Below are 16889 nucleotides of genomic sequence, written 5' to 3'. Positions count from 1 at the left end.
AGCACCACACAGAATTCTTTTATAGCTTTTCAGATTCATGCGCATGGATGGACATATAAAACGTTATTTTGTCACTAGGTCTGTGGAAACTGCCAGTTGAACATTTTTCTCAGGACAGTTATGGACAGCTAACCCTCTAGGGAGGAAGAATAAAAGGTAGCTGATGTGTGCTAGATGCCTTGCTATAAAAAGTGTGATTTCATTTTTCCCAACTGAAGAATCTAAGTTGATCCTCAGACTTTAAAGCCTTTCATCTATAATTTGGAAACAAATTTTCCAGGTAGATACACACTGGTGTGCTGCATGGGCAGAACTGACACTTCCCATTATCAGCTGTGCTAAAAGACTGTATCTGATACAAAGTGGTGATTAGATAAATATGCATTAAGGATGAAATTACCCTCAGTGAAGTGAGCACTGAAGCCCCTGTGCTGGATGGTTGTATCGGAGTGCAGTCGGATGTACATCAGATTCTTGGAGGATGTGATAGGAGGAGGATGCTGTGTTCCACAGAGTTTTCTAAGAAGTGGTGCTTCATTATTAGGACCATCAAACACCTGTTATGAAAAGATCAAATGAAGTATTTGGTTTCAATGGGAGTATTGAGAAGACTTTTATTTCATTCCCTCTCTTATATCTCACATACTTGATTGTGATATAGTCCTGCTATTGGCAGTGCAAACAAACTGTACATTTCTTATGTGGCAATTTCCAAGCAATGCATATATTTCAGGTTGAAGCCACTGTGACCCTTGTAACAGAAATTCTCCAGATAAACATCTTCTTTCATGTGTATTGGGTACTGAAGCAACTCTCCTTTAACAATCCATATGTCCCCATATATTTGTTGTTTTCTGTTGATGGCTAACATGAGCTCCTGTGTAGCTTTCATTCAGTTAAACCCTACATCTTATCTCAGTAAAGATTCCCAAACTGGCTCAAACATGCAACTGGTACACCAATGAGAGCTATGGCTCTGGATAAAAAGTCACTAGGATTATAGTTTTTAGATCTGGCACCAAGGATCAGAGCCTATATCTATGCTTTATAACAGGTTTAGAGTGCTGAATTACACACATATACATGAAGTGCTTTGAGCAGAGGGTAAAGAAAAGTAAAAAAACCAAACCAAAACAAAAAAAAAAAAACAAAAAAAAAAAAGGAGGAAGAAAGTAGATAGGTTTACAAAACTTCACTTTTAATTTTACCACAAATGGCTTCCTTCTCTTTTTATTCCCCCTACAGCTGATAATTTTGTTTCCTTCCTGTTTCACAATCAGGAAGAGAAGGGCAGAAAAGTTAGAACAAATGAGCTCATAACTTAAGCAACATCAAAATTTTGACAAGAGAAAGTACAGAGAGAGAAAAATGGCCACAGTCTCAGTCTCCCATTAATCCTCCCTAGCACTCAGCAGAAGTGATTTGTTGCTGCTCTGTTTGGAGCCGTGGGACAGTCTTAGAAGTGCCTGCCTTCAGCAGTAAGGAGCGCTGGAGCTCCCAGCACAGCTGCATGACCCACAGAGGAAGAGCCTTTGGGCTGCAACAGCAATTGAACTCTGTTCCTGTTTCAGCATTAACGTCCTGCCCTGCCATATGCACATCATTTAATACAATGGAGAAAAATATGGATTAAAATGTGTATAGGAGCACCTAAAAATGAAGCCAAGATGCTAAAAGCTATATAAAAGCTACACAAATGCCATCAGATTAGAAGACATGTACTTTTTATTAAGTATGTCTTCCTTTAGTTCAAAATGCCTCACATTCTAGCAAGTCCATGCAAAGCAGCACCAATGAATTTGAAATTTTTAACTAGACTGTGTAACACAATGCAATGCTTCTGCCTCCAGTATTCAAAGCCTTTGAACACACTAGTGAAAAAAAGCAAAAAAAAAACAACAGCAGCTGAGAGAAAGATGACCTGTCTCAAACAAACCCCAGAGCTAAGAAACAAGGGACAAAACTCTTGCTTAATCCCCTGACATACCCTACATAGTCAATGCTGTACTCATGAATTAAACATTTGCCTGAGATTCTGTGAACACTAGCTAGCTGTGTGGGATCTTGTGATGGAATATTAAGTCTGCAACGCCTGTTAAAATGAGTACCTGGTAAAGACACCCAAAAACATCCATCCATTCAACCTTTTCTTCTCTCTTGGCAGCCTGCCACAATCAGCCCTCTAATACACAGTGTGCACTGTTTATTCTTCCTCTGCACATATATTCTGTACATAAATCAGACTGCCTGGAGTTAAAAACCACAAACCATGGAATGGGGGGAGAAAAATAACCCTTAGGAATTAAGGCAGTGTCTTTCCTAGACAGAGAGGATTTTATCTGAAGGCTCGAACTGAGAAGAAGCATTGCATCAATAGGGCATAGAGAGAGGGCCTGACTGCTCCTGGTAAAATGCTGCCTTTGATCTGCATGCCTCTGTCCAGCTGAGGATAGGACCAGGAGGATTTCAGGCTTGCAATTAGATCAGAAACCACAATATTCACACATTAGCACAGGAAAGAGTTGAGTCTCTGCAGTTTCTTAAAGTTATTTTAAAAACATCTCAGAAATGCATTTTTGTGGCTGAATGACTAAGGAAAACTGACGCATCTGCTTATTTAAAAGTCAAGTTTTCAGTTGCATTGTGCATAGCAGCAATTCCCTTTCCACAGTGAACATAACTGACTCATTGCCTTCTTCAAATGTGTCCTGAATTTTGCACAAACACATGACAAAAAGATGTCAATTTTTGTCTTCTGAGCCAAAAAAACTCCACATATTTCTAACTGTTCTCTCTTGAAAGATCCTCCTTGCCAGCACCTGGAATAAATGAAATCGTACCTCCTCTCTGTCTCCCAGAAGCTTACATTTCTACATCCCTGTGTTTTACTTGTTATACTGCAACAGCAAAGAAAAATAACATTTACTTAATCAAACTCACTGGACAGGATAAGCTATTTCTCATTCCCCTTTTCAGGACCTTGTGCTACAAGCACTGCCTTCTGAGCCATGTCCTCCTCCATTCTCAAAATATTTGAAACTCTTGCTGACCTGAGCTCCTGGCATAGCATCAGATACATTATTGGTTAAACATGGTCCAAAAACACAGCAACTCGTGCATTCAAAATTTCTCCCCCTCCTTCCATTTTCCTCCAAATAAACAAAATTTTGGAGAGTCACACTCTCCTGACAGAAGTACACAGGAGTTGGTACACAGAGATGAATTAAAAATCTACTCAAGTATGGTAATAATGACAACAAAAAACTCTTCTCAAAGATCTTCTGCTTCCTACATAATATAACTGAGATTAGAGAAAGGCTATACACCCTCATTTATCAGATGAAGTGATGGTCATCTGTTCTGAGAACAAATAAGAAAGAAAACTGAGGTGCAGAAAGAGGACTCAGCTAAATTTAGAAAGCTAAATGAATGAAAAATGTGCTCTCTGCACTCCCTCCATTGGCTCTAGAGGGAGCTCAGGGCAGTTATCCCATGATTTACCATCACAGGCTCAGAATACATTTGGCTGAACTGAGATCTCTGCCCAGATTCACATCTGAAATCACTGAGCAGAACTAAAAAATGCACCAGGCTTTAAGGAGTTGCAGCACAGCCAAGAAGCAGCAGTCATAAGTATTTTCTCTCCTCCCACTTTGTTTACATAACACACATGCAATGGAAAATCTTAGAGGAAAAAAATACATTTTCACGTGTTCCACATAGGAAGAAATTTATGGTAGAAATATTTGCAAATAAAAAAATAAAATATTGAGTCATAATGCAGGGAAAAATGAGTGAATCTAGAAGGGGGAGGGCTAAGGAAATGACCATTGGCACACTCAAGGGCGGAGGGAAGCCCCAAGAGAGCTCACAGAGTAAATAAAACCCATACAGCTAAGCAAAAATTCAAGAAACAGAAAAGGGTGGAACCTCTGTGCTACTCATACATGGTAGTTGCTCCTATATTAGGGAGACAAAAACAACCCACCTGCTTCCTTAGCTGTCTGTATTTTCCATTTACATGGCTTTTGGAATGCAATTCCTAAACCATTCATAGTCAGACATCTACTTATATTTTCCAGCCATTCTGTCCCCTCCCTCTGTTCTCCTACATGTGAGGCATATAGCAAGTCTTGAAACAAGGTGAACACAAATCACATCTAGGTGATGTGATTTGTGATTCTCCTATTATTGACATACCAGGAGTGAAAGAAACCTCATTTACTTCTTTCTTGCCCTGCTGGTTCCCCTACATGAGCACTGAAATACTCTATCCCATACACCAAGGCCTCAGACCCCTTTACTATCTCTTGGCTTCAAACCAGCATTCCCGCTCATCAATTTTCAAACCACACTCCAATTGGTGGGTAACGATTGATGTCTGCATCAAATTTGAATCTCCAGTTGTGTTTGCACAGCTGGAGCTAATGGGCAACTTCCTTCTTCATCATCCCCACAAAACCAAAAAGCAGAAGCAAAGAACAGATACTCCTATAGCTTAGGAGGACAAGGGTGCCACTGCACATGGTCTGCAGACTCTGTTCACACAAAGAGCTCTGGTACAGCCACCTCCTCTGCCCACTAAGGGAATGATTCTTTTCAATGATTCAAAACTCAGCATCCTATCCAGTCTGTAAAGCTAATGCGAGACTTGTGCTTATAGCCACAAGGAGCTCATGCAATTGAGTACTCCACAAAGTGTTAAGATACATGAAAACATCCCTTGGCATCAGATCTAGAAGAGAAACTGGTATATCAGGCCTTTTCAGAATTTAGCCCTTAATTTGTAAATGGTTTGTTTGCATTAATACAAATACTACCATCTCAGATGGCCTGTGTTTCTGTCAGGCACTTTGACTTTCTGCTCCTGTGTCATAGCACAGAAGATTTGAAAGTTCTCCTTCAAAGGTCCCCTGATGTAGTTGATGATTTAAATAAAAAGACACAACCATATTTCCTTATGCTTCATAACCAGAAGGAAAAAAAAAAAAGAAGAAACAGTCATTGTACAAAGACGCTTTGTGGGCAAATGAAATCTTCAGTTCTGCTCAGCAAAATGGGGACACATTTCCTATTTTTTTTCTAGTTCAGTACAAAAAAGCTTTACGAGGCAATGCTGTTAAAACTGATGCTGCTTTCAAAAGAGTCTCAGCTCCTGCCAAATTGAGTTCTTTGTGAATGACAGTTTATCAAGGAGAGGAAAGCTGGATTTTGGGCTACAGCCACTGTGCTTTATCTGACTAGCACTGATCACACATGCCTTTGTACTGAGTGAAGTGCAATCTGACATCAAGGGTCAGGATTTCATGTCCCTGCTCCCAAAAGGCCAAGAGGAGACTCATTTGTTGTTGTTGTTGTGCATGGATTGAGCAGAAATTTGATTTCTGTGACACCAACAAAACTTCACCAAACAGCAGCATTGTGAAGCTTTAAAGAGAGCAGTGGGTCTAATGTAGCAATTAAACAGACAGCTGCAGAGCACCTGAATAAACAGTGCATACATAAAGAAAATCAGCTAGCAACAATTCCCTCTGGATGCAGACTCCCTCTCTCCTGAGTCTGTAGCAGAGTGTGGGCAATCTGCTATATGTCAGTAGTTCATCCTATGGCTTGGAGCAAGCTGTGGTAAACTGCACTATAATTGGAAAGGATGTCATCATAGCAGACATCTATGTATGAGGTTATTTTGCAAGCATTTCACCAGATTAATTAAGGAAGCTTTTGAAATTTCTTTTGTTACTTACTTCAACATTGTCATAGTTACATGAATGGTGATTTTCAATGTCAAAATCTGTGAAATTCAATAGGACTCTGTGGCTGTGGTCGACTTGGATAACCCAGGAACAATCTGTGTTGTTATTATAAGGTTGAGGATAGTTTGGAGAATGGATTTCCCCACTGGTAGCTTGGAAAATACCACCACAGCCTGAAAAAGACACAATCAGTTTTAATCACAAGCTCTTTTCTTTTATCCTTAGTGAGAATCCACGTCTATTTTTAAACTAAAAACACCTCCTTCTTTATATTTCCTACATTAAGCTTTTGTAAGATGACTTCTACAACTGTTGAAGTGTGCAGCAAAAATCAATGGAAATTCCTTTTAGGAAAGTATAACATTATCATTATAATTCAATATGCAACAACACTGTTCTGAGTAATGTAGCCCCAAGCTAGTCATAGATCTTGTAAAAGCTGAAGCATTAGTGCTGGTATTCCTTTATCCTAGATACTGTAAAAGCAATCCAAAATACTGTTCATATGAATGCCAGAGACCTGGCATACTGAGTAAGCAATCACTAGGCCTAGCTGAGTATAGGGTAAGAAAATTACTGCTTTACTGAAAGCTGGGAGCTCCTCATTGCTCATGAGCAGTGCAGCAATTGCAAACCTCACATTTTTACTTCTCTATCTATGGAGCTGAGGGCTTCCTGAGCACTCCACCCTCAGATAACTCTGGTCAGAGCAGATCTAGTGCTCATGAATATCTAAATAGCCTGGAATGATGGATTCTGTTGGAAAGTACCAGTGATTTCAAGGACTAACACTAACTAACTTTTATATATTAAAAAGATATGGAGGAGGGAGAAAGAAAGGCATTGGGATTGCTGTAGGTGGAGGCAGCCTGCTGGGAAAATAAAGAAACTATACTGTTATTGCATTCTGGTGAGTGGGTATTTAGAGGCCAGAGAGGGTTGGAGTACAGTGGGCAAGACATTGTAAAGGGATAAAAAAACTTCAGGGGGCCTAAGTAGAAAAAATAAGCTAACAGATCTCAGAAGGGACTAATTCAAAGGGCTATTGTAGACTTCTTTTATTAAGAAAAAAATCTTGTGCCTTTCTCATAAAACTTGTGAGAGAGGAGAAATATAAACCTTGACAAATTAATGAATCAGTGTGCTTAATTAAGCAAAACTGCACGAATTTTCCCCACATCACTTTTAACTGCAAATATTTTCCAATAACTGACCTTTTTATAAGAATTTCCATGTAGAGACATGGTTGAGTCTTTTAAGCATCTCTTCCTTTACTGATTATCGTAAGGCTATGAACCTGGTAGTTCAATAATCACATTGTGGGGTGGATGAACCTTACAGAGATCAGATGTTTATTAATCACTCCAAATATTTTGAGGGTCTAGTCCACGGAGTTCTTCAAGTTAAGCCATGTTCTCAGCTATTTTTCCCTTTACTATTTAAAACCAAAAGCATCCTTCAGTGAATAAAGGACTCTGTATGGGTAAGTAGGTGGGAAATAGCGGTAGCATGCAAAATCCTTTGCTGATTGCAGAAATGTCTTTATTACTTATACAGAAAAGAAACCTAAACAAAATACATAAATAGGCCTAGATTTCAGATAGTTAGACAATTTTTAACTCTGTGCGTTTTTCAGCATCTCTTAGTGTTACCAAATTCAGTATCACCCAAATCCTCTTGCAGCTTTCAGTCCTATGCTGTTTGACTACTTTGAATGCTTGCATGGTTGATCCTTGATTCTCAGACTTCCTGAATTTCTCATGGTATTAATCAATATACTCACCACCTGGATTTTCTTGCCAGGAGACATTAAAACCTTTCCCTGTCACTGCTTCATCTGTCTCAAAACGGACAATGGCTGAATTGCCAGTGGTGGAGACTCGCAGTGGGTTCTGTGCTGGTCTTGAAACACACAGCTGGGCTAGCCTAGGAGAGTGGAAATCTGGACCACCAAAGACCTGGAAGTGGAAAAAATATTGTCAAAGTTTTCCAAAGAGAGTATCTGTCAGACAGAGTACATGAGAACTGTTTAGTTTTTAGGAGGAAAAAGTCTATAAGTATTGAAAATTATTCAACATTTTAAAATGTAAAGCAGCTAAGGGAGTAATTTTCTCTGCAGACTTACTTGGTATCTGAATCACCTGTACAAAACAAGTTTAGAATTCTAGACTATTTGAGAACAGCCTTGTATTAAACAGAATTTTCTGTTTGGGGCCTTGGCCAAATTCTTCTTCCCTTTCCCTCCAGAATTAGCACCTTTTTTTCTCTTGGCATACACACCCAGATTTATTTATTTTGGTTTTTTTCATGCCTGTGCAGACAAACTTCTTATTTTTGCAGGAACCTGTGCTGATGATTTGCAGCATTGATATTTAGAGGCATAGTTAAAGATGATTTTTAAATTGGGAACAGATTTTGTAATTCCTTCTGATAAAACAAAAAAAGCATTGCAACTTTATTTACTTCAAGGGCAGCATAAATATCCAAAATACAGGATTTGAGTCAAGTAAACAACATTTTAATTATTATTTGGAAGCAAGGATATATATAGCATACATATTTGCCACAAAAGATGGGGTTTGGTTTTCAAGAGTAATTATTTCCTACTCAGAAGAGTGTGCCTCAGGCAGTTATAAACCAGAGAACCACCACTCCCTTAAACATCACAGCAGTATTATGTACTTACAATGAATTTTTTAACCACGTGAAGTGAATTAGGTGGCAGTGCTGAAGCCTTGTTAACCCTGTTTCTTGCTTCCCAGAAGGGATGTAGGATTTTAGTTTGAGCCCATTTGTAACTGGTGGAGTTACATTTGTCTTGGAGCCCATTTCTCCCTACTTTTCTCTCCCAAAACTGAAGAAAACACACATGCTCAGTGCAATTTCCAATTGACATGTGATTTTGGTGCCTAGAGCCCTCAATGATTGGATTTTCTTGGCTTCCTGCATGCTAATGAAATGGCACCCCATACTAACAGTCTACCACCTTCCACTGTATGTCCCTGGTAGGACTGCAGCTGCAAAAGTCAGCTTGGCAGTAACCTTGGATGTGAAAACTATAAAAAAGATACACCAAATAAAGAATGTGCTCCTCTCTTTCAGCAACTAAACAAGTATAGAAAGATTCTAATTCTATAAGCATATATTATGTATAAATCCCAAAACTAAACTAGATAACAGCAAGTTCTAACAACAGAAAACCCCAGCAACCCAAAACAACAACAACAAACAAAAAAATACCCCAAAAACCCCAAAAAAACAAAAGCAGAGAATAGGAATACAAGGCAACAAATCCCCATCAGAATTTTCCAACAGTAGCACCTCAAGTCCTCTCCAAAAATTAATAGTTTGGTAAACATCAAAGAAGTTAAAAGAAGCTGTCTATGCATCTTTCTCAGAAAGTGACAGTACTGTTAGAAACAGCTTTATATATGTTCCTTTTTCCTATAATCACTTCAAGATGAGGGGAAACTTAATATTTTAATAAGCTCTGTTTAATAAACCCCAGAACTAGTTTGTGTTCTGTCCAAGCTAAATATCTGAGCAAGTCTAACAAAGAGCTGAGGTAGTCCCCCCACATCCAGGGCTAAGTGTACTGCATTGTTAGATAATTTGATTAATTGTGTGCTTGCTAACTTAGAGGGTCTGACACTGCTCTGATGTTAGAGATATAAGAGAAATAATTTGGTTTTAACTGGAAAAAAAATTCAGTGACTCCAGGTTAATGTGAGACCTCAGGAATTAAGGCTTGCATCCCCCGAAGAAATAAGGAATTAATTTTTCTATAAACATCATAGTCTGTTAGATGTTCAAAAGAGAGTATTTTGCTTTGGTGGCTCATAACAGAGGCTTCATAGCTCAAACATTTTTATTTTGACAGAGACAGAACTTTTTTAAATTCTGCACAGAGGCTGCATGACTTGAATGGATAATGGTTCCTCTGTCCATTCGATCGTCTCAAGCCATTCAAAAGAAGTCAGTATGGATGAAATCACAGCTCAGATTCAGAATCTGTAATGAAGCTGTCACAGTCTGGGGAAGAAGCCTGTTTGCCCACTGGAAGCTCAGTGTTTCTTCAGAAAAATCTTACTGCTTGGCTGCTTGTGAGGCCCAGTGACTGCTGCATTTGTCAGAAGTCTGTTCAAATGTGAATTTTAAAATGTGTTTGTGATACATTCCCTGAGTCAGAGCCACAGCATGAGATCTAGCAGGAACACATGCTCTTAATTATCTAAACCAGCCTAGGGAAGCTATGTGGCAGAGGAAACAGCAGGAGTTTCTAATATGCATCTTATAAGTCTCATGGAGCAGCCTCTCATATCATCCCTGGGGCTGTCTGCACACCATGGGCAAGGGAACCAAACCCAGCTCTGACATAAACCCTGCTGATTTCTGCAGCATTACCTCAGAAACCAGCTTGGCCCAAGCTGAACACTTTGAATTGACCTGTTGGGAAAGAATTGAAGATGGGGCATAAATACTGCAATCTGAAATTGGAAATCTGATGTTTGTGGATCTCCTTTACATTGTTAACTAATCAGCAACAGCTTCTGCACAGTTTCAACATAAAAAGCAGTCAGAGGCACGCTCCGTATGGTTATGAGTGTATTTTCTTTTCTCCTTTAGGCCAGTTCAATTAATCAGCTTCTTTCATAAGGGCTGGAACGAAAACAAGTTTGAGTGTCTCCATGACAAAAAACAATAAAATATTATATTTGGCCACAAAGAGAAAAACCAATAGTTACCAGACGAAAAAAAAGAGGGGAAAGAGAATGGACGGAAAGAACGAATTCAGGGGTGTGGTTCATAAAGTGATAGGCTGTCTGAGCTGAAAAAAAAAAAAAAAATACAAACATCTAGTCTGCAGAGTACCTATTCCCAAGATAAAGTAGTATTGCATGGCATAGCAGGGCTGCAGGACGCTGCCATAAAGCCCATGGTTTTAATCTGTTCTTATCATTTGCTTCTGCCCTGTTAGCTCCATTTAATGTTAACAGTCAGCATTCCAAAGTTATGAGCAATAGAAAGCTGCTCTTTTGCAGTTGGTCACCCTCATGACACAGATTTTCTGGGAATAACACTGATCCCGGCTCAGATATAACTTCCAGAAAAGCAAGAGTCTGGCTTTTGCAGAGAATTAAGAACAGTGGCAATACCTGATGTTTCTTTATATTTAAATAAGAAGACCAGAGCATCTGACTTGGAAGTGAAATAGATTGACAGTCTTCCTTCCTTTTCAGCTTAGGGCTACATCTTGCTGAGGCAGAATATATTTAGAGTTTGTAAAAATCTGTTCCATGCTAAAGAAGAAGATGTCATAGATCATGTGTCATAACTTATTCAAAGCAGATAATTTTCCTCTATGAATGTATTTTCAATAGAAGCCATTTAAAAATTATTTCAATTCTTTAATTGTGTCCAAAATAATGTCTTCTATTTCCATTAAACATTTATAGAAAATATATGTAAGAACAATTTAAATTTGCTTCTGGATGTTTATAAAATAAATGGAATTTGATGGCAATGAAAAAAGACAGACTGGAACAGTATCATAAAAGAAACAGGGAGAAACATTAAAGGAAAATGCATCAAACACTTGAGCCATGGGGATAACCTAAGGATTTCACATTAAAAAAAAATAAGTAACTATTATTGCACAATTTTGATGAAACATACTGCAGTCCTGGGATACTGACATGAAAATGACAGCTTGTTTAAGAAGCATCATTAAAGGAAAAGGAAGGGAGACACTGCCTTTTACAAGAACAAGTATGCTTCAGACAAATGTGCAAGGGTGAAATATTCAAGAAACTATAGTATAAAAATGAAGTTAGCAACAAAGGTGTTGCAATGAAAAATATCTCATAGAATTTCCTAAATTCACTTCCAGGTCAAAGGGATGAGGGTGCTCCTAAGCAAATGCTAAATGCATCCAGGAGAGCAAGTTTTGTGATTGCTGGGAAATATTTATTACAGGACATCTTATTTCAGGCAGAAGAGTGAATGTGACATGGAGGGACAGCAGAGTGCAGAGCTACTTAGTACAGATTTTGACTTCCTATTAAAAGTGGAAAATTGTTTGATGTGAAAGAAAGCAGGAAGCAGTAGAACTTACTACTCAGAGATAAGGAAAATGTGAAATCAAGAGAATAACCATGAGAAAAATTAGACTTCAAACCTCAGAGATACTTGGGATACTTTTAGGAACATAATGTGAGTGAAAGACCTTTGGAACCTTAGTGATCACTGAAACACACAGTATCAAAAGCACACCAGTAACTTTTTTTTTTTTGTGACACTCTGCAAACTTAAATGTATGTGTGGCTTTCAGCTTGGACATAGATAGACAACTCCAGGAAAGATAAAGCAGCTTCTGAAAATGGCTAGCCATGTTCTTTTTTTTCCCCCGCTAAATCCAAGTCATCACTTGTTCTGCTCAGACTATGTCAATCATGGTATGAATAAATTTTATAACAAAAGCAAGAAAATATGTATGTGGCAAAGTACATAAAGCTCCACCATGTGCCTGCAGTTTGGCAGGGGAAGCTCTATGCTGGTAGTCAGGACCTTTGATCATGCACTAAAATGTGAACCAATTTTTCCCTATAAGCTGATTTTTGTTAGGTAACTGCCAGCAGTTCAGAGACAGGTGTTGGGAACTGGATGAACCAAGGTCAGGAGAAAGTAACTTGAAGCATGCCAATTCTGAGGGCAGGAAGGCAGGGCAGTTCAAGCAGCAAGGTGAGCATCTGTGCAGATGAATCAGTGTGATAGGAAAGAAGCAAAATATAACAACTAAGCTGAAAATGGCAAAGAAAGGAAACCTGAAACCTAAGGTGAATACCTTGCTCAGGAATATGGAGCAGCAGATTTCAGGGTCCTGTTAAACAGTGTCTTTAAGCAGTTGGTGTCTGGCAACCCACTCCATTTGTTTTAGGCAAAATACCTTCCCAGACAAAAAATTCTCAAACAAATGGTTGCCAGCCATCTGTACTCTTGCTGGATCACAATAGCTCCTGAGCAACCATCTGCAGACGCAGTTATTGCTTGTAAACTATTCAAGAAATGGTCATCCACAGCAAATTTCGTTTTGGAGGCTGTTTAATGGGTTCCTCTGGGCAACAGAGGCTTAACAGATGTTTATAGGCAGATTACCTTCTATCTGGTAATTCTGGGCACAAAGAACAATGAAGATGCAATACAACTGATTTCTTCAATACCCAAACCAGCCAGTACAGATCACCTACTCACAGTCTCTGGAGTCAGCAATGTGACACACAGGTATACTTGCCAATGCTACTGATGGAGAATTCATGGAACAACTTCCTTACATCCAGATCCTACAGAAGTCAGAATGAGCATAGGAGTGGGTGCTGGACAGAAAGTTTCTAACTGTGTGCTGTATTACATCATCCAGGAGAAGAAGAGAAGAAAGGCTGCAGCAGAGTTATACAAGTTCTCTTAATCAATCTTTTGCATTCATTACAAAAATTTTAAAAAGCCACCCATGTATTAACATTGACTAAAAGTCACAAGTGTACGTCCATTAGTGATCTCAAATGTCTCTGAGAGCAATCAAGAAAGCCTATAACTCTAAAAAAGTTCTTCCTGAAATTATTTCCTATCCCTTCTTCCTGTACTGGAAGTCTATTCAACTTTGTTAGCTGAGATTGGTCACCTGTTTGCTAACCAACACGAGTGAAAAGATGTTATATATAACAGCGTCATCCAGTCTTATGGGTCTCTTACGGGTCAGAATATCCTTGGAAAGGCTCTTTTCCCCTTATTCCACCACCTCAAGGTGACTAGGATATTACCTCTTCTTTTTTTTTTTTTTTTTTGAGTGCAAAGATTCTTCATAATTTTCATCACTCAGGGTTATAAATCTCCCCACATTCTTGGAAGGCCCTACACAAGTTCTCACCTGAGTTAGTAAGTGATCCATCATCTTCCTTTACATCAGGAAATCAGCCTCATGGTACAGCACCCTACACTGAGTTCTTTGTACAAAGTGGGATTTAAAGACTAAATTTTTCAAAGCAGTTTTTTCTCTTGTTAGGAAGCATATAGTGCATAAAACCATTGATTAAGGTATACAGTCACCAAAGACATAAAAGCAAAAAATAATAAGAACATTGTGGCTTCTGTGACAATACCTGTTGAACGTAACTCTAGCCACAGAAGAAATGGGGAATTGTGGAAGAACTGTTTGTTCTGCATCTGCAGTCCTTGGGATTATCTGTTCCAGACAGAAATGAATATAACTTGTGTATTTTAGAGGAGTAAAACTAATGTTCTTACCTCCAAAACGTCATAGCTGCAGTTTGGGTGATACTCAATGTCGAATTCCTGAATGGTGAGTTGAATGCTGCTACCAGGCGCTGTGTGGATGTACCAGATGCATTCCCTATTGCTTGGGTATCTGCTGGGGTATCCAGGGCTGTGAAATGAACCAGAAGGGCCAGAGAGTTCTTCTCCACAACCTGACAACAAAGCAAAGCAGCCTGTCAGTGAGGAGGTCTGGAAAAACTCACTGACAGCTCTGATAAGGACAGGCAGTAGCACCCATTACATCGACTAATGTGTACACTGGGCTGGAAGGTCTGCTCTGCCACAGGGAATCTGGGAAGAGAATGGCAGGCTGGAGCTGTTTGCACTGCCTGTGCAGGTAGTACTTCACCTCCTGTTTTGGTATGTTTTATACCAAACCTCAGCATCTGCTCTGACTGCTGAGACATGGGAAAAAAATTACATTTTTTATTTGCTTCTAACATTATCAGTTCAAGGAAGCTAAATCAGATCCATTCTCAGCTCTTACTGACTTCAAACAATGCACAAGCTAAGTTATCATAGGGAGGTCTTTCTATTGTTGCAGAAATGCCATTTCCCACTGATTTAGAAATCATAAAATTAAAGACAATGCAATTTGCCTCAGCCTACTGAGCATGATTACAAGCTGCCAGATCACAGTGGATAAACCAGCTTTCTGACACTTAGTGGGTTTAACATTCTCTTTTTTATTCAATTGTAACAGTGCAATTTTTAAACAAGCCATGTTTGAAAAGTTATGTATTTTCTTTTCAGATAAGAAAGTATTGTGCTAACAGCACACCCCAGACCCTGGGGTTACTAAGTTCTTACATACTATGAGCTAAATTGAAAAAAAACAAAACAGCATTAGCAAAACAATGGATGAAATGCAGGCCCTGGTTTAACAGGACAAAGCAGCTGAACATCTGAGACTAGTTTTATCATTGCTTTATGGGAATGTGCTAAGTGTAGCACTAGCCTCTCTTTAATGAATTCCTGGGAAGATGCTATTTCTGACTCAGTCCCCAAGTTCAGGCATAAACAGGGTAGGAAGGCACAGCAGCCCTCCCAGAATCAGGGCAGATTCAGCTCAGCTGCACTCATAGTGAAACCTTACCTTTAGAAAAGACAGTAGGGTGGCTATGTACCTGTCACATGCAGAAAGAAAATGGATTCTGTGTTTGATCCAATTTTGTGTGTGCCACTCTGCCTTCCAGCAGCATTTTTTTTTTCTTCTTTACATTACAAGCCCCCCAAGTGTTTCATTAGGAACTAATCTTTTGCTTATACAGAATTTATTGGGTCACTTGAGCTTTGTAATGTTCACACTCCATCAATCTCTTTGGCTTCATCTCCAGAGGAAAGGTTCTGTCACATTGCAAAGCCCCAAAATACTTAATAAAACCACCTAACAAACCATGAGCTCTATATTCCCAGAGGCAAATACTGTGGTATGTCAGAAGTGATAAATAGCATCTGTATCACAGCCTCTATTTATAGGAGATATTTTATAACATAAACCAAATAAGCTGCCCCTTTGATCTGCTCAACATACACAAAAATGCATAAAACTCATCTAATCTCTATTAAATCTAAGAATAATTTGCAATTTAAACAAGGTGTATTAGGCCATTGCTCTGCTTTACACCATATTTTCAGGAAGCTGTAGATCAAGATCTCCAATTAAGTGAAAATATTTTCCTTAATGTCTTTCATGCCAAATTTGTGGCTGCTAAGTCCCAGAAGCATTTACCATCATCTCTACCATGAGATCTTTCAGCTTCATGCAGAAAACCTGACTTTGACTTCCTCATAGTGGATTATAGGATTTCTAGGACTGCAAAACACTAATCTATGAGAGGAAAAAGCAGCAGGTCTGAAAGGGAGCAAAGCTAAAGAAGGAGATATCTAAATACAGATGTGAGACCATGTCAGCTATGTAACACTGATCTCTCCCTGTCCATCACACAGTACTGACCAGAAAAGCACCTTTTAAACAAAAAAATTCCCACTAATCCAGGTAAACTTTTACACAGCTGAAGTTGACTCTCAGGTGAATTGTGACAGGCTTAGCTCTTCTCCTTTTTCCCCACCTTGCTGCACGTGGAGCAGCCAGAGATGGCTTGCCCTGCAGTCACAAAGCTACACTGTCAAGCTGGGCATCTCAATGTAGGAACCAAAGAAGTTTTTAAGTCTTGCCTTCAATCCCTATGGAGAAAAGGTACACTTCCTCCCCTGAGGCTGTCAGCACAGGCAAATCTTAAACACCCTGAAACTTTGATATCCATGAACATTTCATCAGTGAGACAGAGAGGAAGAAAACTTCAGTGTAAACCACCATCCCTTTTTTCTACTTGTGCCATTAGAAGATGGTCTGTTTTTTCTCTAAAGAAACCAGGTTGTTGAGATTTTACAATTGGAGGCAAAAAGGTGTTGGGGAAGCCTTACAGTGGAATTTGCAGACTTTGTTTCCCCTCAGCAGCCGGAATTACACAGCCGCTAAGGACAGACCTCAGGAGGAAAAAGCCGCTTTCCCAGCTTGGGAAACAGAATGATTTCTCAAGAAACAGACTTAATGTCTCAGCTCTTGAGGGGGTGGGAACAGGGATCAGGAGAGTTTCAGCAGGCAAAACAAAGCCAATTGCTATTTATCTCAGCCCAAAGAAAGCTGGGAACATTTTAAAGCTTACAGGCAGTTATGACTCAGCTTCTCCTACTAAGGGTTTCCCGATAGCCACAAAAGACTTTTTTTATTTAAACGTGAAATGGCTCAGAAGAGTGGAAAGCTTGTGTGTGCTGCTTTGAGGCACAGACCTTTCTTCCATG

General features: G+C 39.2%; 1 protein-coding gene across 1 annotated transcript in view; it reads right to left on the bottom strand.

Annotated features, from left to right (window-relative positions):
• The window catches only part of CUBN (cubilin), a 142050-nt gene that overhangs the window by 63774 nt on the left and 61387 nt on the right, over positions 1-16889 (bottom strand). Inside the window, exons 29-32 of the mRNA XM_015618252.3 lie at positions 14055-14236; positions 7537-7711; positions 5745-5926; positions 401-557 (exon numbers count right to left, since the gene is read on the bottom strand). Of these exons, the coding sequence (XP_015473738.1) occupies positions 401-557; positions 5745-5926; positions 7537-7711; positions 14055-14236 (696 nt within the window). The remainder of the gene's footprint in view (positions 1-400; positions 558-5744; positions 5927-7536; positions 7712-14054; positions 14237-16889) is intronic.

This window comes from Parus major, chromosome 2 (assembly GCF_001522545.3).
Source record: "Parus major isolate Abel chromosome 2, Parus_major1.1, whole genome shotgun sequence".
Taxonomy (NCBI): Eukaryota; Metazoa; Chordata; class Aves; order Passeriformes; family Paridae; genus Parus; species Parus major.
The sequence above is the reverse complement of the archived record's forward strand: the minus strand, read 5'-3'. Positions and strand labels throughout refer to the sequence as shown.